This window comes from Cavia porcellus, unplaced genomic scaffold (genome assembly GCF_034190915.1).
Source record: "Cavia porcellus strain 051 isolate PalLab524CR breed Dunkin Hartley unplaced genomic scaffold, mCavPor4.1 scaffold_6, whole genome shotgun sequence".
NCBI classification, from domain to species: domain Eukaryota; kingdom Metazoa; phylum Chordata; class Mammalia; order Rodentia; family Caviidae; genus Cavia; species Cavia porcellus.
This window is the reverse complement of record NW_026947489.1, coordinates 2,196,798-2,221,068: the sequence shown is the minus strand read 5'-3', so window position 1 is coordinate 2,221,068 and position 24,271 is coordinate 2,196,798. Positions and strand designations below refer to the sequence as shown.

Genomic DNA, 24,271 nt, shown 5'->3' with positions numbered 1-24,271 from the left:
AAACAACCGCATTTAACTCAAAAAGAAATTCACAGACTGAAAATCGAAAGATGGAAAACAAGGGGCTGGGGATTTAGCTCAGCAGCATAAGTGCCTGCCTTGCAAGCAGGCAGTCGTGAGTTCGATCTCTGGTACTGATAAAAACAAAAAAGACAAAAAAAAAAAAAAAAAAAAAAGATGGAAAACAATACTGTACGTGACAGAAACCTGGAAAAAAGCAGAGGCAGCTATTCTGTTTATACACAATGTGAACTCAAGCTTAGACTGATGATAGGAGACATCACTACACCACTGTCACAAAGACAGATCAACTAGACAAAATATCAATAATGAAATATTAGAATTACAACACATATTCTAACAAATGGACTTAGCAAATGTCTAAGTGTCTACCTCACATCAGAACAGACATCCTTCTCAGCTGCACATGGACATTCTCCAAAACAGACCACACACTAGCTCACAAAACATGCTTAAGTAAATGCAAAGCAACTGAAATTATCCCCCAATATCAGACAACACTGCAATGAAACTGGAAATCAATGGCAATAAAAAACCACCACTGCATAAAGTGGAAATTAAGTAACACCCTCCTGAACAACCAGTAGATTACAGATGAAACTAAAGAAGAAATTAAAAAGTTAACCAGTGATAATGTCAATACCAGAACTTAGGAGCACAATGTGCACAGTGGTCCTATGAGGGAAATTTACAGTGGTGAATACCCCTATCAGGAAATAGAGCGAGTTCAAATAACAATTTAATGTTGAACCTTAAGCTTCTAGAGAAACAAGAGCAAGGCAAGCCTAGTACTTATATGAGAGGAAACTCTAAAGATTAAAGCAGAATCAATGAATCAAAAATTAAATAAAATTGACAAACGCTTAACCAACATTAACAAAAAGGTAAGAAAAGATTCAAATACATGCAGTGAGGAATGAGCAGGATGAAATCACAATGGATTCTGCAGAAACCCAAAGACTGTCAATGCCTACTTTGAGAACCTGTATTCTAGTAAGATGGAAAACAGAAGACACGGATAGATTCCTAGCTACATATGAACTACCCAAGTTGAATCAAGAAGATATAAACATTCTAAATAAACCAGTATCAGTCAATGAAATTGAGGATGTAATTAAAAACCTGCCCACAAAGAAAAGGCCAGGTCTGACAGATTCACTGCTGAGTTCTACAAGAACTGCAAAGACTTAACACCGCTGTTTCTCAAACTCTTTACTACAACTGAAAGGGAGCAAATCTCCCAAATCCACTGATGGAAGCCAGCCTTTCCCTGACCCCAGAACCAGAGAACGAGCCAACCAAGAAAGAGGACTGTGGGCCAATGTCCCCAGTAAACTCTGAGGCAAAAATCCTCAGTAAGACACCAGGAAACAATGCAGCACATCATCGAGTTTACATACGGGCCGGGACACAGCTCAGTGGCTCAAGTGCCTGCCTGGCAAGTACAAAGTCCCGAGTTCAATTCCTGGCACCAACAAAATAAGATTATACACTGCAACCAAGTGAGATTCATCCCAGGGATGCAGGGATGGTTGAACATACGTGAATCAATAAATGTAATCCACCATATTAACAGTGGAAAGGACAAAAACAGTATGATCATCTCAACAGACGCAGAAAAAGCATCTGTCAAAGTTCCCACTCACTCATGATAAAAATTCTGCAGGTCATTAGAATATATGGCCTTTACCTCCATCTCATAAAAGCCATCTATGACAAACCAACAGCCAACATTACACTAAATGGTCAAAAATTGAAAGCTTTCACTCTCGAATCAGGAACAAGACAAGGATGTCCACTATCACCTCTCATGTTCAGTATAGTCCTGGAAACAGCCAGAGTAATTAGACAAGAGAAAGAAATAAAAGGAATAAGGACAGGAAAGGAAGTTAGATTACTGCTACTTGTGGATGACACAATACATAAAAGATCCCCAAAACTCCAACAAAAGACTTCTAGATTTTAATAACCAAAGTCAGTCACTAGCTGAAAACAAAGTCAACACTCAGAAAGCAATACCTTTCCTGTATACCAGTAACAAACTCACTGCAAGACAGACTAGGGAAACTACACCATTCACACAGCATTCAAAACAATCAGATACCTATGAATCAATCTACCTGTGAAACAAAGCAAAAGATCTATACACTGAAAAAGTACAGTATTCTGAAAAAGGAGGTCAAGGAGGATATCATAAAATGGAAAGATATCCTTTGTTCCTGGGTAGGAAGAACCAATATAGTGAAAATGGCCAGGCTCTCAAAATTCTTATACAGATTTAACACAATTCTGATCAAAATTCCAACAGCACATCTCACAGAATTAGAAAAAACTACCTTAAAATTCATTTGGAAACAGAAGAGACCTGTAATACCAAAAGCAATTCTGGACCAGAAAGGCAAGATAGGGAGCACTGCAGTCCCTGACTCGCAAGTATACAAAGTTACTGTGATAAAAACAGTGCGGTGCCGGCAAACAGAACAGAACAGCAGGCCTGAGTATCAGTGGGACAGATGAGAAGACACAGAAACCCCTCCAAACACACTCCGGGAGCCAGACACCTTCCTGGAAGGAAAGACAGCCCTGCAACAAACGGTGCTGAAAAGACTGGCGTTCCATGCGCCAAAGACTAAGCTGGACCGTGTCTCTCACCATGCACTAAAGTAAAATTCAAATGGATCAGGGTTCTAAACATTAAAGCCGAAACACTCAGTCTGCTGGACGGGAGAACAGGCAGAACTCTGGAAGACCTCGCAGTTGTGAAGACTAGGAACAAAACCTCAACTGCACAGAAAAGGTCACAAAGAATCAACAACTGGGATTTTGTTTTATCAGAGTTCTTGCTCAGCAAAAGAAACTACCAACAGAGTGAAGAGACCAGAATGCCCAGAATGGGAAAAGCTTCGCCAGCTGTTCCTCAAAGGACTAGTATCTAGGGTATACAAGGAACTAAAAAAAAAAAAAAAATCAGACCCTCCCAAATCCAAAGACCCAATGCAAAAATGGGCATCTGAAACTTCTCAGATGAAGTGGAAACAGTAAATAAATGTATCAAAATTGTTTAACATCACAAGTCATTCAAGAGATGCAAATTAAAACAACACTTAGATTCCATCTCATTCCAGAAAAAATGGCTACTATAAAAAAAAACACCAACCAGTAACAAATGCTGGAGGGGAAAAGGAACCCTTCTCCACTGTTGGTGGGAGTGTGGAGTGGCGCAACCGCTGTGGAAATCAGTGTGGTGATTCCCCAAAAAAGTGAAACTAGAGGTTCCATGCAACCAAGCTCTTTTGTCTCATCTTTCCAAATGAGTTCAAAGCACCACACCACTGCAATCTATGCATACTGATGTTCAGAGTGGCAGTTTGCAACGGCTAAATCTTGTCAACAGCCCAAATTCCCATCAACAGATAAATAAAGGTGTGTTTTTGTATGACGGCGTACCACTCAGCCATAAAGAACTACAATTTGAGATATCTCTAGTTAAATGCATGCGTCATAAGACCATACTCCTAAGTGAAATAAATCGAACACTTCTGTAAATTTTGCATTCTCTGGTGTGAGAAACCTAAAACGTATGAAGGGCCAAAATATATAATCAGCATTGTGAAATAGGGACAAAATGTTCAAAGGGAAGGGGAACAGAGATGGGGAAAGGGGCAGAAAGGGGAAAAAGCAAGCACAGAACGGAAACAAAGCTTTTGTAAATGAGAAGAGGGGCTAAAGGGAGAGGAAAGAGTAAAGATGTATCACGTGTGGACACAAACATGATGAATGTGACCTGTATGTACATCTGGATGTACCCAGGAAAACCTGGCCTCATTTGTATGTAGTTGGGGAAGGGCTTCTTGGATACATGGCAGGGACTCGGAGCCTCCAGGACTCCTCAGACAAGACTTTAAAGAACCAGAGATCTAAACAACACAGGTTTTGACCAAAAGAACGTGGGTGGGGTGGCAGTCCAGCTGTACGCCTGTTTGCAAGTGGCTATCACCACAGCTACCACACCCGAACCCAGCTCGCCTGTAATCCAGAACCAGCCAGCCAAGGCCAGCTGGGCCAGGCGCATGAGAAACACTGTCCCTGCACCTCCTGGCCTCTGGGGACGCATCTGCGATGCACCAAAAGCTGACAATGAAGAGCTGGTGATTATGAAACAGTACCGCACAGCTGGGGGAACCCGGCGCAACTCGGGCACGCACCAGCTGGAGTACGTGTAACCTCCCTTCCTGGGATTTTCCATGCCAGTGCTGGACTTCATGTCCCGGAGGACATGTCCTGGCACTTCCCGGCCTTCCCCTTGTGGGGAGCTGGCCATACAGAAAACTCAGGTGCACCAAGCACATCTGTGACCCAGGAATGTGGAAAGACCTAGGCGTGGGAGCGCACATCCCTAACCCCAGCACTCGGGAGCCTGAGGCAGAAGGATACCACACACCGTGAGGCCAGATGAGACTACACGGTTAGTTCAAGGCCAGTCTGAACTACAGAGTGAGGCCCCATCTCAAAAATCAACAGCTACGGAAAAGGAATCTGCAGATGACCACGGGCTAAGAAGCCAGAGAAGAGGCTCTCCACACCAGCCATTTCCCCTGGAACTTCCTTCTGCCACTGGGTTTGTTTGGCTGTGACAAAAAAAGGGTAAAGTAAGACTGGCCAGGCTTAACTACCGATGTATCAAAAACCGGGCTTACCTTTTGGTTCTAGTGCTAGTGTAACTGGGTAAGAAGGCTCAGCCTACACTTTGGTGACAGAGGTTTTATTTATAGGGCATTAAAATTTCAGCATATACATGACACAAACATTATATATAATACACTTTCCATGATAGAAGGTACACCTGTGAAGAAAGGACAATAAAACAGTCTTTTTAGTTCTGGTTTAAATAAACTCTGGATGCATTCAAATAATACTGGACATTTAATGTTCAAAAGGCTTTTAATAAACAAATTCAGAGTAAAATTGGTTGAAATATGTATAATACGATTTAACTGTTACACAGTATTTTCAATATACAATCAAGATGATGTACGACACTTGAAAAGAAGAAAAAAGTGGGGGGACCTATTGCACCCACAAGTAAAAAGGCTTCATTCAGTTTTGGGACACTGCAGTTCAGTATTATATAAACATTTACACAGCGCAGCAGACGCAGGGTCTCCCACGGAATGCAGCATTATGGGTGAAAAGACCCTTCGAAGTCTCAAAACTAACCCCGCAGTCCACACCGTGGCCACGTCCACAGGCAGACTGCCCCGCAGCAGCTCCATCGCCACTCAGACCACACGGGCAGGCAGTCCCCTCCTGCCTAGCAAGCATCCACACGGCTCAGGGACACACGGATGCCTGCGGCTGCCTGCTCCGGAACAGCACTCCCCTCCTCAGTGCCCCGTTAGATAATCCTGCGTGGAATCCGAGGCGAAGGAGTCCACGTCCTCGTTGTCCGAGTCGTCGCTGCTGTCGTCGGCCGCTGGCTCCCCCGTGAGCGCGATGCGCGCGTAGTCATCCGTGTCGATGGACTTGCAGAAGTGGATGGCGTACTTTAGCTTCTCCTCCAGCACCTGCTTGCAGGAGTACCGGGGCAGCTTCAGCAGGAAGAAGCAGGTGTAGGACTCGGGCAGGAAGTGGTCGGGAGGGTTGTACTTATCCAGGACCTAGGGCCAGAGATGCGACAGAATCAGAGACTTCGCACAGGAACAGGAAAACCGCCAAGCCACTTCGCTGCAGTCAGGAAGCCCTTGATTTTCGGAAACTTTACTTTTGGCTATGAATTAAGGAAGCATCAAAAACAGATAATAACTGATTTTAGAAATAAAAAAGAACTGATTCCTAGGACTCCCTTGTAATGAACAGTAACGATGCTGATCGAGGATTATTTTTTCCTAGTCAATCCTATGAAAGGCCCATGGGAGGGTCATGCCACCCCTTCCCAGCATAGGTGGGGTTCCCCCTGGGAGGTGGCCCCAGCACAAGGTGGGGCTGAGCTGAAACCTGAACCCTGACCCATGACAGAGCTCTGCTGGAGTCTACCCGCACTGGGCTGGACCCTCCACAGTTAAGTAAACTAACTACCTACTGTTAGACAGGAAAACTACGTGCTCTCAAAGATACTCTTAAAACCGAGTACAGGTGGAGAGACAGGAGAGGGGATCCCCTGCTTGGTCCAGCCTCCGAGGCTAGACTACCGCCAGGGCCTCAGGCAGAGACGGGAGTGTTAGCTCTTTCCTTCTCAGTGGCTGGAAGGCAAACTGAACTTGTTTCTGACCACTATAAAACTCTCTTTTTTCAACCTGATAAACAGTCTCATTTTTTTGCTAGTGAAACATTTAGTGATTACACTGATGCAACCAGAGAAACAAACGAACACTTGGTATAATGTGTGCGTTCAGATTCTAGAATAGGCTGACACAGCAGTACGGCTGGGTGTGGGATCCCAGTACGTAGGAAGCTGAGGCAAGAGGATCGCCACAAGTTGATGGCCAGTCTGGGCGATGCAGTGAGTTCAAGGACAGCCTGAACTGTACAGTGAGACCCTGTCTCCAAAAACAAAAACAAAACAGCAGTACGCTCTGATGGAAGATCAGTATCCAAAATCCGAAACGATGAAACCTGAGCCCTCAAGTCAGAGAAGTCGGATGCTTTCCACTTTCATTTCCATAAAGAAACAAGGGACTTGCTTTCCACCGACTGCAGGATCTTGCGCCAGGGGCACACCCCCAGCTGCCGGAGGAGCCCACCTGGATGACGAAGTCTCTGCCCCGGAAGTCAGCAATGGTCCTGGGCAGCCGGGTCCGGCCCCACACGAAGCGAAGGAAGAGGGAGCGCTCTGTGTTGGAGAAGGACTCCATCACCTCCCAGAACCACTGGACCAGGGAGGCGGAAGGCTCGATGCCCTTGTAGGTAGCCACGGACTTTAGCAGATGCAGCGGGATATCTGGGCTCCCACACACCTGCAGGGAGACACTCCGTCAGGGCTGGTGGGCTCCCTGCGCTTCCTGTCTGTGTGAGAATCTACCGTTTAATCTCGAGGAAGGGCTACCTTGGGTAACAGAAGGCCCCAGGTGGACACTAGAACCTCAGGTGTCCTGAGTGATTAACTTACTGTGATTTTGTTTAACACCAACCATGACACTTTGGACTGTTAAATGCAAGGCTTTACCTAAGAAATTAACTGATGCCCCTGATAAATGACCACTATGCAGAGGGCAACTGCAGGGCAGCGTCACCCAGAAGCCAGCATACCATCGTCTCCAGCTCGTATCCAGTGAACAAAGACAGAAGGGGGACTGGCACCACACGGGCCATCCCTTCCCGGACAGCAGCCACCTGTTCATCAAACTCATGGAGTCTGAAAGAAAACAGCTTGTGTCATACTTCCCCCCTTAGTGCCACGACTGTTCTCCGGACCCCACGCCTGCCCTGCCACCCCTGGCATCACAGTTGGCAATGACTGAGAGGAATGACCACTAGTGACAAGTGTGCAGCTGCAGCCCCGGCATGGGCTTCTCTGGACACTGAGCTCGTCTAGACTACAGCACACACTCTATCGTCGGTGGCCAGTGACTGCTGTACACACTCCTGGACACTGCTCTCAGCATCTCAGGGAACCAGCAAGGCACACAGTAAGATTCTGCAGCGTCAGAGTGTGAGAAGCCTGTCTACAGGGCCCCAGGGCCAGGGCACTGTGCAACCTCAAAGCAGACACCGTTCCCAGCACCGGGTCAGGCCCACACCTGCCCACAACCAGTCTGCACGGAAAGACACCAGCATGCAGGGCCTGGACGAGGTGCCTTGCAAGCGTCTAACAGCACGACCGAACCGCGGGAGCGGTGGTGTGTCACCCACTTGCCTCATCTGAAGCAGTACACTGAAGGCCTGCACTGACCAGACACGCACAGGCCCACACAGCTCCTGCGGGGCGGGCTGCTGGCACAGTCTCACTTCAGTAGCTACATCAAAGAGAACAGCACGGCTTTGACCCCTACTTACTTTGTGACAGGCATCGGCAGGAGGTAAAGGCAAATCCATTAGCATTTTGCTATGCATGACATCTCTTTACACATGCAGACATCCAAACACCCATGTTTGCAGTGTCTGCTGTCCAGTAAGTCAAGGCAATCAAGGAGATGACCACAGACCTGTAGTTTATTGCCAGCCGGACGTACTCCGCACGGTTGTCCAGAGTGATGTGTGTGTACTTAGAGCTCAGCTGGATGTCCTGGCCGCTGGCACTTGGCACTGTGAAGGGCAGGCTCATGGCCTCAAACTCCTCTGAGGTGGCTTCGTTGTCACGGATGTACATGAGCCCAGGAATAAAATCTTTATCGACCTTCAAGGAGAAAGAGTTTTGTGTGGAACCCAGGTTTTCCTGCGTCTCAGGCTGCAGCCATCCCAACCCCAATCAATGTGCCACAGGATGGACGCATGGAGAAACCAAAAAACGCTCCAAAAAAGCACTTCACCAAGAAGCTGAGGAAATAATCATAATACAACAGAACTCTTAAAAACAGGAGCAATTCTCTTTCAAATTCTCCCTGCTTGTCCTGAGTAGCTGTCTGTCATCTTTCTCCTTCCTATAGTCAAATAAATTGTCCTATTTTACTTAAAAAAATAATAATAACAGCAACTGCCTGACATCTTTCCTGAAGCCATTTCCTGAGTGGCAGGGCCATCACAGGGAGGGCCCAGCTGCGGCTGCTGCCTCAGGGCCTCCCCTGGAGCACGCGCTGTCTCGGTCACCACAGGCTCGGCTCCACACAGGGAAGGACGCGGTGGCCGTCTGCCACGTTCTGACCCCACCCAGCCCCTGGGAAGGCTGCAGTCCCCCACCCCCGGCCCAGGCTGTCACCTCACTGAGGTCTGCAATGGTGAGGCTCATTCCGGCCAGCTGCTTCCACACAGGTTCCGCAAGGTTAAGGCTCAGGGGGCTCCCAGTTCGGATGGCGATGCCAAGCAGCACTCCTGCTCATGCGGAAGACACAGAAGACATTGCAGTGACGCGGAAAGCACGCTCCAGCTCGCTCAGCCGGGCACGGAGGCCCAGGGCCTTTCAAGCCACCACCGCCTAAACTCAGTGGCCTGAGTGCACCCTAAACCCTATGCCCCACCCTAAATTCCCAATTTCCATCAGGCCCTAGTTAATTCTTCACGGTCTTTCCACACCAAAGACTAAGCACAATGAATCAATTCCCGTTCCTCAGAAGGCAAAGCAGAGCGAGAGCGCCCCCAAGAAGGTGGTGCCCTGCTGGTGCTGAAGAGCAGCCTCGGGAGCCGAGAGATAGAGTCCTCCAAGCAGATTCATGCTGGACAGAGGGCAGCGGTCAGCCCACTGCCCAGCCCCCGGGCGCACCCAATTCTGAGCTTCAGATACATCTAGAGTGCACAGACACGGTCCTCTAGTCTTCTGAGCGCCTAAAGGAACTTCCAGTGCACCTGCAAGCCGTCCTGTGACGGCCATGCTTCTGGGGGCTCCCTGTCACCACGACCTCAGCGTGAGGCAGCCTCAACCACACTGTGCCCAGGGACTCACAGAGGAAACACGGGAGATACTTTCACAGGCGCAGATCTCCAAAGTTCAGGTTAAACCCCGAAAAGTTCTGTCTTTACTCCCAGGGCAGAGCGCTCACCCAGAAAGCGGAACATGCCGCCGTGCACGGGTGCCCTGGCGGCCGGGTTGAACAGGTAGCAGTCGCGGTTGGCCCCGGACTCGTCCCTCCCGTTGGGCGTCACGATGAGCAGGGGCGTGAGTCCGTTCTGCAGCTCCTCGCAGATCTCCGCTATGGACTCGCTGTAGCCGCCTCCGCAGTCATCCACGGACTCACCTGGGGAGGAGACGGGCGGTGTGCAGGCGCCTCCGGAGGCCGGTGTCCCTCCGCTGGGCACTGCCCTCCCTCCCTCCCTCCCGGCAGCTGCAGGCTCCCCGAGCAGGACAAGCTCTCACCTACAAACTTGACCTTCCAGACGCGGTGAGGGAGGAGGAGGCTGTCGGGACTGAAGGAGCTCATCTTGGCGCACATCTGCCCGAAGACAGACTTGGTGCCATCAGGGCCGGCCAGCCCGCCTTTGCTTCTCGAGCGCTTGACCTGGAGGGAAGCGAGGCAGGACACAAGCGGCTGCTCAGCGACGCCCAGAGCGGGGCGCACCGCGGAGAGGGACACCGGCTCCTCCAGCCTCGCACACTGTCTGCTGGGGCCATGCACTCCCTACGCCTGGGAGACGGGAATGACCCCACGCACATAGCAGCACGGTGAGGAGAGCTGCAGGAAACAGAACATACCCTCCCAGCCACCCAGAGCACCGTGGAGACCCAGGGCCTGACCAACCCCTCAGCCTCCTTCCCTCCGAGCCTTCTCTGTGGCTCCTCACCGACTCTCCTCCCCCTGCCCACACTAGAGCCTCAGGGGACCCTGAGGTCACCTCCACATTTCCTCCCTAGGCAACAGCCAGAGGCCTGACAGGGTGCTCCCAGGCACCAGCAACGGCACCCACTCGGCCCACCGGCTCGGTACACCTTCCGATGGGGACCCAGGACCCCGCACCATTCCCTCGGGACAAGGAGACCTTCTCCTGCCCCACGCTCTCCCTGCACGGCCCCAGCAGCACGGCACTCCCAGCAGCCTCCTGCCTGCAGTGGCGCAGCACAGACGCAGTGCGCAGACCGCACAGCTCCCCTCACCGGCCGCCCCACACAGCCAAGCGTGTGGGACAAGGTGAGACAAGGACTTCCCAAGTCCTGGGGCCAGTGTGGGCTCAGCTCTTCTTACAGTTCTCAGCACTGGCCATGCTGCAGGGGTCACTGAGGAGCTCAGTCTAAGAGGGCTGGGGGTTAGTGCAGCGGCATAAGTGCCTACCTGGCAAGTGCAAGGGCATGAGTTCCAGCCCCAGTACCAAAGGAAAAAAAGCCAAAGAAATAAATAGTTTTATGTTAACTTTCCCTGTGAAGCCCTCAACATCTTAAATTTAGTTAACCTAAGTTAGTTTTAGGTTATTCTCCTTATAGTATAACTAACCATAATCAAGAGTAACTATGTAAGAATGACAAAAATTCAGATGAATTCTAGCTTTTAGGAGGCTGAGGCAGGAGGATTTCAAATTCAAGGCCTGGGTTACTCGGTGAGGCCCTGTTTCAAAATACAGATCTAAAAGGACTGAGGACATACCTCAGTAAGGAGCTTACCTACATGTGCAAGGCTGTGGGGTCAAGCCCCCATACTGAAAATGTTTCCTACGGACAGAACTTTCCTATGAACCCCACACCGAGCTGTGTCCTTTGAATCGCACAGTTAATCTTTAAGGGATGCATTATTCCCAGGAGACGAGCTTGGGCAAGGAAAAGGAGCAAGTCCGGAGTGTCACAGCTTCCTGTCCCACCACTGTGCTGTCTCCTCCACGGCTGGCCACACCAACGTGGAGAGGACACCCACCCTCGGTTTCTCCCAACAACAGGAAAAAAGCCTGCCCTGCTCGACCAGTGGAGGCACCAGGCTGCTGCTGCAGCTCAGCGCTGGGGTCCTGAGTGACTCCAGCCTGGAGTCACTACAAGTTTCCCTCATGCCTTTACTTTAGCCAAAGGCGCATCTACTTCCACCTGTGGAGACTCCTGGACCAGCTGCCTGGCTGTGGTGCCCTGAGCCCCAGCAGCCCCAGGGTCAGCCCACATCCACACTGGCGCAGGCCACCTCCCTCCTTTGTGAAAGCCCTGACAGAATCTGCCATTCACCCAGCATGCTCTTCCAGACATGTGGGAACCAGTTTTGCAACACAATGGGAGGGATATAAACACGTGAAGGAAAGGAAGATTCTTGCAATCTCAAAAGATAAAAACAGAAGCCTATGCCCAGGCTGACAGAGAAGGTCCTGGCACCTCCAGCCTTGGACCCAAGTGTGTGCACTGGCCCTGAGGACAGGTGTCTGCTGAGGCAGTGGCCAGCCTAGGAATGCACTAGATGGTGCGTTAGTCACTGGCTGTCCTTAACTCACAATTCTGTAAGTGGTCATCCAAGGTGGGAGAATAAAAGCTTTTTTATGAACCTCATTAAACAACCCATTTATCTGTGGAATGGCTGACCCTGGTAATCTGTTACTCTGACGTTAGCAGAGAGACCAGTTCTACCAATGTGGTCACATGCGCTGTCCAACAAAGGACAAGAGCTTGATATCTTAATTCAAAATGCCCTCAAGTATAACTCTGAAAAAATTCCTAGTCATGGAATCAACATCAGAGTAAAAATCATGTGTTAATAAAAAGGTTCAGAAACAAAGAATTTGTTCTTCACGGCTGTTTCCAATTCAAGAGGCAAAACCAATTTCATTTGTGTATTAAATGTCAAATGCTCCACACTATCATAATCAGTCACGGGAATTCCTCCTTATTCTTAATTAGTTTTTTAAACTGTTAGGTCTGCACACACATGGCAGCAATATAGATTTAGGAATGGCCTGCTTTTCATTTCTTCTGAGAGCGCCTTAGCCTATTAAACTGAAAGGTCCCAGTGGAGGAGAGTGGGTGCCCAGCAGGAACGTGAAATGTCACAACCTGTGACTGATGTATGCACTGAAGGCTTTGGTGACTCCACTTCTCAGAACTCATGTGAAAGTGGCGATTGAAGACACCCAGTAACAACCTTGCCTGTATCAGGAAAGGGGCAGAGTCTTCGCACCCCAGGAGAGGGTTCCCCCAGAGTAAACTCGGGCGAAGCCCTCAGCAAGAGAGCAGCAGGCCACTGTGACACACAGGTGACCCCACAGAATACAAGTATAGCACAAGAGGTGGACACACAGCAACTTACAAGAGTAACCCCACTTTGCTGTAACAAATATACACCCCTCCACACATAAATGCACAGGAGTAGCTACTCCGTACGGTGGGAACAGGGCTGATTTCTATTCTTCCCTTTGCACTTCTGCTTTTGAATTATCAGAAAGAAGTCATGTTTCTGTTTTAGGAACACTGCCGTTCCTATCTGGAAGCCTCAGCATCACAGGACATGCGCAGAGGCGGCAGCCTGGTGTGTGAGGTCCGGGCACACGGAGAGCGCTGACCACGGGTACTCACGCTCTTCTTCCCACATCAGCCAAGCACTGGCTCAGCGGCCTCCGAGTCTCACCTGGATTCGGTTCAACTCCACCACAGGACCGTGCTGGCGATCTCGCACCATAGTTGCTTGCACAACTTTCCTGAAAGCTGCTTCCTAAAATGTGTCAAATGGAGAAAATTTAGAATCTGATAAAGAAAGCATCCACCAACAAAGAAATCAAGTCACTGTTTACTTTAAAATTTTCAATGCCTGAAAGCCAGACTTGGAAAGAGCAGGCTCACAGCCTCTCTCTCTCAGGCTGTTAGGCCACAGGGGAGTAGCATGGCACTGCAGCACATGGGCTGACAGGAGGTGAGGAAGGCCCCAGGGAGAGCTGGGCACGGAACAGCGAGGGCCAGGGCCTCATGCACCTGACTCGGGCTACAAGGCCAGGCTCCCCACCAGAGCACAAGTCCACTAACCACGCCACAAGGCAGCCCGGGTTAAGGAGTGCTCAGGTCCAGCCAGAGCAGGGAAAGAACATGCTGCAGCCACACTCTGAGAGACACCTGTGTGCCCATGGTGCAGTGGACAGAGCTCAGGAGCAGGTGGCCACCCCAACAGGAGGAAGAGGATTTCTGGGGCACAAGTCTTCCTGCTCCCATCAACTGAGAAAGGCTCTCATCCTCCAGTATAACCCACATCACTCAGGACCCACAGGCACACATCCAAGTACAACACATATACCTGTCTTGCTCAGCAGAAATCACCATCTACCGGATGTAAATAAAAACAATCCTAAAACAAACACCTGTTTGGACAGGACTCCAAACCATTTAAACTTCACTGTAGCACTTTTACTCTTTGATAAGAAAATATATCACAGAATTGCAGATTCTTCAGGATAAAAAGATTCTCAAAACACTTTCTATACTTTTTCTCCTACACAAAGATCTCTCTGCTATAAACCATTTCACAAGTGGCTTGACAGCTTGACAAGAAACCTGACAACTTCCAAATACTGGAAGCTGAGCCACAGCCACATGGACTGACTTTCTTACCCTGAAGAGTGGCTACCCTGTGACTTCTGAATCAGGATTCCATTTTTAGAAAGATCTAATTATTAAAAATGTCAGTGGGTCAAAACCCGACTTTCAGATTCTCACTCTTAATTCTCCCCCTGCTAGTTACAATTATCGCTGGGCAAGGGTCCTTTCTACCTCATACACTTGGGCAGGGCTTCTAAGCTATCTGTAGCTCTCAGCACCCTCTGCTGGACATCCCGGACAGCCAATCACTGGAGTCAGTGTGGGAATTGCCATGAAGCCTGGATGGCAGGCAGGTGTGAGTAAAGGCTCCACCCGGCCTCTTGGGGTGTGGGGACTAAGAGATTACCAGCTGTAGCACTACACTGTTAACTTTTAATATAAACTCCAAGAAGATGTTTGTCTGACTGTTCACATATACATTCTAAGTACTGAAAACAGGCTGGCAAGGTCAATAGTGAGATGGCTTCTATAGTCTACATTCCAGGATTGGCACTTTTGGATTAAAATTTGCTAAAAACACCAGTGTCACCTATGTAAAGATTTTTTTTTTTTTTTGTCTTTTTATTGGTACCGGGGATCGAACTCATGACTGCCTGCTTCCAAGACAGGCGCTTATGCCGCTGAGCTAAAATCCCAGCCCTTGTAAAGATTTCTTAAAAAATACCTTTCCCTGGGATATCAGAATCCCCCGAAGAGTGTCAAAGCCAACTGAGGGTCCAAGTCCAGTTTCGTCAAGAGAGCCCTCTAGGTCAAACATGGGGATGCAGGGGCAGAAGAGCTCTGAGATGTGATGTAGCAGCAGCAGCCGGTTCCTCAGGGCAATGATGGGAATTTCTTGCAAGTGATTATACTCCATGGGAACCTGAAACATTTAAACTATGCTGTGTCAACTTAGATGTCAAACAACCAGAAAAGCCACAGTTTTTAAACAGATTCTAGGGGAATAAAAGAAAACAAAAAACTTTCTAGCCAGGGGTTTAGCTCAGCAGTACAAGCACCTGCTGGCAAGCATGAGGTTGTGAGTTCAATCCCCAGGACCAAAAAATAAAAACTTTCCTCCAGAACAGTAGCTACTACAATTTCGGCATTTAGTTTGTAAAACTTGTTTAGAATAACATGTTGGAGAGTTTGAATGAGCCAAATAATGTAAACCAAGATGCAAAATGAAAGTATTAGCATACAAAATATATTTACTAAGCAACATGTAAGCCAGTTTGATAACCCCAAACCCTGCGAGAGGCTGAGGCTACAAGGCCACAAGTTTGAGCCCAGCCTGTGCAATCCAGGGAGTTAGTATGACCCTGACTCACAAAAAGAAGGACAGGGGATGTACGTCTGTGCAAAGGCCCCGGGTTAAATCTCTGCTACCAGGAAAAACAAAAACCCAAAAACCCAAGCATGTGCGATATATACTACAAAATGAATTTGTGTAGTTTAGGAGATGCAGAAGAGAGGATGGCACACAGATGCACTTCGATGTTGGTCAGCAAGGACCTGCATATGTGTGCCAACACACAGGGCCCAGTGCTGTGCTTACCACCTCCTCCACCAGGACTCACCTGTGCAGGAAGCTTGCCCGCACTGGCAGGTTTGCTGGTCGACCAGGCCAGGGTATGCGCTGAGCCACAGGCCACGCGGTTGACTTTCTTACCCTGAAGAGCGGCTACCAAGCGAGGCCTCTGGATGGCATTTGTTGTTCCATCTCCTAGTTGTCCCTCATCATTGTCACCCCATGTATACACCTCACCTAAATGCAGTAAGTGAAAAAAGAAAGAAAGAGAGAAACCTGGATACCAGGCCAGCGAACCCACAAATGCCAATGTCTTCCTGTCAAACTGTCACTGTTCACTGTTCAATACTCAGTATCGGTGATCACCTCCCCAAACACCAACTTCCTGTGTGGCCTGGCTGTGACACACTCTCATCACACACCAGAAGAGCACACTGTGCCTCCTGGGATTCTGCACACCCATAACTGGCCAGTGGGCCTTCTCTAGTTGGCCAAGAAAGGCACAAGACTTCAGTAACTCTCTACAAGAAGCAGCATTAAAACAGTGCAATATCCCCAACAACCCAAATTGCTCTTGCATATCAAACAGGATGGAAAGTCGGTTTTCAGAAGAACCAGTTCTTCACACACATGTACTCTGAGTTCATTCCTATGTCTACACAGGTTACACTCACCGTAGTACTGCTGTCTCAGTTCAGAACACAGGAAGCATCCCAGGTTTCTCTTGCCACACCTGGAACTCCTCTGCTTCCTAGCACACCTGGATCCTATCACCCCATTCTCCCTTTTACGATGGTTGCCCACTTCTGTGTGTAACCAGGACTCTACGGATCTCTTTCTCCTCTCCCTCACACTGTACCTATAACGGGCTGAGCTGACCCCACTGCACTATGCCGAGTGTGAAAGCACCCTCACTCTTAAACTCTGTGACTCCTCCACCTATCCACACCTTTGCAGAGATGACCTCTACAGTCTGTCTGTGGTGGACACCTGCTCAATGGCTTTAGGCCTGAACTGTCGAGTACAGGCAAAGGTAGGAATAAGCGCCTACTACTGATTACATAGGAATCACGCAATACATCAGCCTCTCCAAGATGTGGACTGCAACACTGGAAAACAGCAACCTAGGGAAGGAAAGGAGAGTAGTGGATCCCTGGAACCCAGGAAGGGCCTGAAGGGAAACTGGAACCTACAGAGAAACTGAAGAGATGGGGCAGCCAGTGCTTTTCTCCCTGCTTCCTGGCTCATGGTGGGAGAGAGGAGGATCAAATCTACAGAGACAATGAAAGTAGCACCTCCAGTCATCTGGGGAGAAACACACCAGAATGTGGAATGCTGTGCACTACAATAGATAGTGAGTGACTCCAGCTCAAGCAGCTGCTCCATCTCCTGGAAAGCACACTTGGTCAGGCACCTTTTAGGGAGGGGTTCAGAGAAGCTGCGGAGAAGGCTGGCTTCACAGTGACTAGGTAAGGTGCAATAGGGGAGATACCCATGGGTCAAGGAGCTGTAGGCAGGCCAGCTACAGACCACCTGAGTGTTACACGCTAAACATGAGATCCTAAAGTCATGACTGGACATCAGGTTCCACCTGAACGCCTGTGGGTTTTCAAATCCCGAAACCAACACCACACCCTAATCCTATTGCAGGTCTGCTGGGATTATCCAGCATGGATCTGGGCTCTGACTGGCTCCTTTGCCTACCAGCAAAAGCACAGTCACAACCTGAAAGGGACACAGTCACAAAAACATAGACCCAGAAGATAAACACAGGCTTGAAATCATACAGAAACATTTTTTCTTCTTTAAGTTTTTGTTCATTTGGTTATTTTTTTCATTGATTGTTTTAGTTTCTTTGTGAGGGTTAACATGCATGTAACTTTTTTCTGTCTGTTTTTTTCACTCTTTCCTTCCTGTCTTCTTCACTAGTTTCTTAAACTTGTGAAATCTTCCTGTGAGACAATACCCAGAAAGTCTGAGGAAAACAAACCATACTACAGTCCAGTACCAAAGAACCAGGCCAAACAGACTGCACTCACTTGTCCCTAAAGAAACAAAGAGGCAGGATCCTGGGATAGACTCAAAAGCCAACAGTCAGCTACATCCAGAAGACATCTCTGAAAAGTCGTCATTTCCTAAAGAGGACTCAATACACAATAAAGCTACCTAACATTAGCAATTTCAAGAGGCTTCAAAACGCAATAAAGCTACTGTCATGGTTTATGTCTGTGGCCCCCAGGCCTCATGAATTTGCATTAATTATGCATTTGTGATTGGTTCATTGTCTAGGGCTTGGATTGGGGGTGTGAGTGCTACACCCACATAAGGGGTGGAGCCAGGATGTGATGTAATGGCAGGAAGAAGGCACGTCTCGCTCTTTTGCCGGTTTCTGCCTTGCTGTTTGCAGCCTTGTAAGAAATAAATCTTTCCTTTCCCAACTTTGGGCTTCAGGTATTTTGTCTCAGCCACCAGTAAAAAGTAACTAAGACAGCTACCTACTATTAACAATTTCCAAAAAATGAAAAAGCATGGGAAATGCCACACCTCCAGCTGGTCTAAGGCAAATCCAGGAGACACTGAGGGGGCATAATCAAAAGCTACTCAGTTGAACATTCTAAAATGGTAGCAGTGAAAGTATAAAGTAGATGAATAAGTCTCCATAAAAACAAACAAACAAACACACAGATAATTAAAGAGGTGATGACCACAATGAAGGATATGGCTAGAGAGTACAGAGTAGATACAGATAAAATAGAGGAGGAGCTTAGGACAGTGACAAAACAATGGATCCTGTCAAACAGATTCAGATACCCAGGAGATTAAAAATTCTATTGGAAGTATTCCTAAGATAATTAGCCAATAGAAACACAGAATATCAGATCTAGAAGACAGGGTTGCAGTTAGCAATCATCAAATAAAAGACTTCTTACCAAACATGGAAAAGTAATTTAACATAAGGTAAGCAAGATAGATTTCTAGAGCCCTAATTAGCCATTATCAGAAAAAAAAAAAAACCACCATGCCATATAATAGCCTACATCCCACAAACGTGACACACAAACAGAACATGAAAAGCTGCAAATCATCTATAGAGGAAAACCCATCAGAATCACAGTAGACTTCTCTATACAAAGGCTTCAAAGAAGAGCATGGGGCAAAGTATTTCAAGCCCTTTAAGAAAACAACAACTAAACCAGGCTGATGCACTCTGCAAAACTGTCTTTCAAAACTGATGGAGAAGATACTTCCGTGACAAAAAACAGCTGAAGAAGTTCGTGACAACCAAACCAGCACTCCAAAAAGTTCAGAAAGATAGTCTAGAAAAAGATAAGACAATTCCAAAAATACCAATAAAAGGAATCTACCAGGCAAGGCAAGCAATTAAAAGGGGAATCAACAACAGGAAAATACTATTTTGACAAGGACAAGTCAGTACCTATCAGTTATAACCACCAAAAGCAGCAAATGGACAGAATGGATCAGGAAGCCATATTCAACCATATGCTGCCTACAAGAAACACATCCAACTCAAAAAGAAATGCACAGACTGAAAGTTAAAGGATGGAAAACAATATTCCATGCGCAATACTCCAGGTGACAGGAATCTACAAAAAAAAGCAGGGATAGTTATTCTGTTTGTAGACAAAATGGATTTCAAACCAAGACTGGTCAGGAGAGACAATGAAGGTCACTGTCTAACACATTAAGGGAACAATCCACAAGGAAAAGAGAAAAAAACCAAAAAAACAAAAAAGGGGGCTGGGGATTTAGCTCAGTGGCTTAAGTGCCTGCCTACCAAAGGTGAGGTCCTGAGTTTGATCCCTGGTACCACAAAACAAAACAAAACATTATAAAGGGGGGCCTCAATATTCCACTGTCACAAATAGATCTAGACCAAAAAAAAAAAAAAAAAAAAAAAAAAAACAGAGATGAACCAAACACTTGAATAAAGAGACTTAGGAATAGTGTTCCACTCAACAGCAGAACACATTCTTCTCAGCAGCACATGAGTCTTTCTTCAAAAGAGACCACACAGTGACTCAGAGAACATGCTTATGTAAATGCACAGGAACTGAAATTATCTCACGCCTGTCAGATCTTAGTGCAATGAAACTGGAAACGAACAGCAAAAGAAACTGCAAAAACACATAGAAATTAGATAACGCCTTCCTAAACAACCAATGGGTCATAGATAAAACTAAAGAAGAAATTAAACAGCTTCTGCAGTTAAATTATACCATCAATAGACATACTGGAACTTACAGACACAATGGAAGCAATCCTATGAGGAAAATGTGGTAAATTCCCACATCAGAAAAACAGATTAAATGCAAACAAATAACCTAACGCTGAACCTCAAGTTTCTAGCAAAAGAAGAGCAAGTTAAGTCCAAAGATCATAAAAGGAAGAAAATTATAAAATCAGAGCAAACATTAATGTAACTAAGACTAAGAAAATACAGAACAATCAATGAATCAAAGAGTTGGTTCTTTGAAAGATTAAATAGAGAAACTCCTAGCCAACCCTATAATATCAAAAGCAGGAAAGAAAAGATCCAAATCTATGTAATTAGGAATGAAAAGGGTGAAAGCACAACAGACCCTGTTGAAAATCCAAAGTTCATTAATATGGACTTTGAGAACCTACACTCAAATAAATAGAAACTTCAGACGAAACAGATTAAGAACATATGACTTATAAAAGCTGAATCAAGATACAGAAATTTTAAATAATCAAATATCAGTAAATGAAACTGAAGAAGTAATTTTTTAAAAATCTACAAAAACCCAGGCACTGATAAGTTCACTGCTGAATTCTACAAAAACTTCAAAAAAGGGGCTGGGGATTTAGCTCAGCGGCATAAGTGCCTGCCTTGCAAGCAGGCAGTCGTGAGTTCAATCCCCGGTACCGATAAAAAGGAAAAAGACAAAAAAAAAAAAAAAAAAAAAAAAAAAAAACTTCAAAAAAGATCTAATGCCACTAATCTTCAAATCTTTAATGAAATTGAAAGGATAATACTTCCAAATTCATTCATGAAAGGAAACATTACCCTGAAACCAAAACCAGAGACAGATTCAACCCAAAGAGAAAACTACAGGCCAATCTCCCTAATAAACACAGATGCAAAAATTCTCGGTAAGATACTGGCAAACACAATACAGCAAATCATCAAGATTATGTACCATGTAAAGTAGGATTCACCTTAGGGATGCAGGAATGATTCAATATATGCAAATCAATAAATGTAATACACCATCCTAATAGAGGAAAGGACCAAAACAATATGATTATCTCAACAGATGCAGAAAAAGCATCTGACAATGACCAACACACCCCTACCCATGATAAAAACCCTACAAATAATTGGATTAGATCATCTTTATCTCAATCTCATAAAAGCCATCTATGAAAAACCAACAACCAACATCATACTAAATGTCCAAAACTGAAAGCTTTCACTCTAAAATCAAGAATAAGACAAGAATGTCTACTATCACCACCCCTGTTCAATCCAGTTCTAGAAATAGTCAGAACAATTAGATGAGAAATATAAAGAATATGGATTTTAAAAGGAAAGAACATAAATTATCATTATATGCAGATGACATGATACTCTAACTAGAAAACATCAAAAACACCACCAAAAGATTCCTATATATAATAACCAAATTCAGTCATGTTGCAGAATACAAATTCAACAATCAAAATTCAATAGCATTCCTGTACATGAATAATAAATTCACTGAGAGGGACATCAAGAAAAGTTTTCATAATAGCATCAAGAAAAATGAAATACTTAGGAATCAATCTAACAAAAGTGAAGGACCTTTACATTGATAACTACATTATTCTGAAAAAGGAGATCAGAGGACATCAGAAAATGGAAAGATATCCCCTGTTCGTGGGTAGACAGAACCAATATAGTGAAAATGGCCATGTTTCCAAACTGTTAAATGGATTTAATGCAGTCATAATACTCCTTTGAAACCAGAAGAGACCCAGAATAGCAAAACCAGTTCTAGGCAACAAAGGCAAAGTAGAGGGCATCATCATCTCTGCTCTGAAGTTCTATTAAAAGCTATCATGAAAAAAACAGTGTGGTACTGACAAAAAATCCTGACCTAAGGATCAATGGAACAAACAAGAAGATGCAGAAACAACTCCAAGTGCACTCAGCTACCTTACCTTTGACAAAGGGACAAAACACATTTGCTGGAAGAAAGATGGCTCTTTAATATATGGTCCTGGGAAAACTGGCTCTCCACATGCTAAAGACTGAACCTAGACCCTTATCTCTCACCATGCACTGAACTAAAATTGAAATGGATCAAAGATCTAAAATCAAGATAGAAACAATCTGCTGAAAGATGGACTAGGTAAAGCTCTTGACAACAGAAGTGTAGGCAATGACTTCTGAACACAACCTCAATAACACACAGGAAAGGATATGAAGGATCAGTAACTGGGTCACATCAAATTAGAAAGATTTTTTACAGCAAAAAAAACAAGAACAACAATGTGGAGGATGAGGAGTTACTTTGAGGCTCTGGCCCCCTCGTGACCTGCAATAAACAATAGCCCCCGGTATGCAGGACAGAGACGGGGCGGGAAGGCCCGACCCCAGTGAGGGAACGTATTCCCCCCTCTGAACCCATACTGTGTGACTTGGCTTTGTTTGCAGAGTCATGAGGAGGTGGCCGACCTTCAGGTGGCTAGAAAGAACAAACATAATTAAGAGCATTCTTGGGCTAATGGAGTGCATTCTTGGGCTAATGGAGTTCCTCCTGGGTTAGTGGGGTTAGAAGAACTGATTTTGCTTGTTTAACTTAGAGAGTAGAGATAAACATTGTAGTTGGTCACAAATCTTGTCACAAAGAATGCCTTTTCAAGATAATTGTCTATGCTCTGTGAGTTGACCCGGTTTACTATATAAGAATCCTGGAATAAAGACTTGGTGTGCAGTGCAGTGCAGTTGCAATTGCTGTTTCTCTCTGCTGTTTCTTTTCTTCGCGCTGCACCCCCCGTGTCCCGATTTGGTGTGTGTATGCCTCTTCCCGGGGTTCAGGGTGCACTAGACACTCGCAACACAACAACAACAAAAAAAAACCTTCATTCAGCAGAGCAAAAAGACAACCCACAGAATGGAAAAAAATTTTACCAGCTATTCCTTAGACAAACAACTAATATGTAGAATATACAAAAAACTCAACAAAATCAGACCCCTCAAATTCAAGGACCTAATCTAAAACAGGCATCTAAAATTAACAGCTTCCCACTTCTCAGGTGAGGAAGTACAAACAGCAAGTAAATGTAAGAAAAAATACTCAGCATCACTGGTCATTCAAGAAATGCAAATTAAAACAACACTGAGATTCCATTTCACCCCAGAAATAATGGCTATTATCACGAAATCAACCAATGACAAATCCTGGTGGAGCTGTGGGAAAAAAAGAACCCTTTTCCACTGCTGCTAAAAGTATCTCCTCTAAAATCAAGAGTGAGACACACGCGTCGGCTGTCTCTACTTTTTTTTTTTTTGTGCTGGGGATCGGAACTCACGGCCTCACACTTGCCAGATAGGCGCTTGTGCCACTGAGCTAAATTTCCAGTCCTGTCTCCACATCTACTTACCATATTTGATTAGCCACAGCAATAAGGCAAGAGAAAGAAATAAAGCAGATACACACAGCAAAAAGAAAAAGAGAAACTATTTGTATGTAGTATCAACCTTCACTTAGAGGGCCCTAGATCCCTACCCCTCAACTGTGTGACACCCACACCTGTAATCCTCACACTGGGAGGCTGAGGCAAGATTGCCATGAGTTTGAGGCCTGCCCAAGCTACATAGTAAATTCAAGGCCAGCCTGATCTCTGCAGCAAGACACTGTTAAAAACAAAACAAAAACCCACCCACAAACCTACCAGAAGCATTTCAGATATGCTAAACAAATTAAAAGGAACAAGAAGATCAACAGCTTTTTTACATAACAATAACACATCTACAGAGCAAGAAATCGGGAAATTAATTCCATTTATAATAACTTCAAAATAAAATGCCTAGAATCAACCTAACCACAGATGAAGAATCTCTACAACAAAAATTATAGAACACTAAAAGAAACTATCAAAATACCAGGGACCTTTAAAGAACTAGAAAAAAAATTCCTAAAATTCATACAGAAACAGAAGCACAAGGACTAAAGAAATTCTGAGCAAAAAAGACAGTGCTGGCTGACTTCAAAACACACTGCCCAGCCACAGTCACCAACAGCCACACAGACCAATGGGCTAGAATGGAGCACATTGCAGCAAGCCACACAACAAACAAAGGCCATCTGATTCTGGACAAAAGAGTCAAACACACATGGTGGAGAAAGGACAGCCCCTTCAACAGGGGATGCTGAGAAACTGGAAACCTACATGTAAAAGTTGAAATGGACCCCATCTCTCAGGTACTACACAAATCACTTCAAAATGGATGAAAGACCTAAGCATAAAGCCTGAAACTAGGAAACTGCTAGAAGAAAACACAGGGACCAGGCTGGCCTTGAATTTACTATGTCGCTCTGGCTGGCCTTAAACTCTTGGCAATCCTGCTTTAGCCCCGCAACTTGAAATCGTAAGCATAGGCAAAGACCTTCTCAATCGGACTCCAACAGCACAAGAAATAA

General features: G+C 45.9%; 1 protein-coding gene across 4 annotated transcripts in view; it reads right to left on the bottom strand.

Annotated features, from left to right (window-relative positions):
• Positions 1 to 4,767: 4,767 nt before the first annotated feature.
• Positions 4,768 to 24,271, bottom strand: part of Herc2 (HECT and RLD domain containing E3 ubiquitin protein ligase 2) — a 177,980-nt gene continuing 158,476 nt past the window's right edge. For all 4 annotated transcript variants that reach the window (XM_063249811.1, XM_063249813.1, XM_063249812.1 and 1 more), the window contains 10 exons: positions 15,649 to 15,836; positions 14,754 to 14,951; positions 13,131 to 13,214; positions 9,965 to 10,106; positions 9,651 to 9,845; positions 8,873 to 8,985; positions 8,163 to 8,353; positions 7,267 to 7,372; positions 6,762 to 6,974; positions 4,768 to 5,678 (listed from right to left, as the gene is read on the bottom strand). In XM_063249811.1, coding sequence (XP_063105881.1) covers positions 5,406 to 5,678; positions 6,762 to 6,974; positions 7,267 to 7,372; positions 8,163 to 8,353; positions 8,873 to 8,985; positions 9,651 to 9,845; positions 9,965 to 10,106; positions 13,131 to 13,214; positions 14,754 to 14,951; positions 15,649 to 15,836 — 1,703 coding nt within the window. In that variant the 3' untranslated portion in view covers positions 4,768 to 5,405. The remainder of the gene's footprint in view (positions 5,679 to 6,761; positions 6,975 to 7,266; positions 7,373 to 8,162; positions 8,354 to 8,872; positions 8,986 to 9,650; positions 9,846 to 9,964; positions 10,107 to 13,130; positions 13,215 to 14,753; positions 14,952 to 15,648; positions 15,837 to 24,271) is intronic.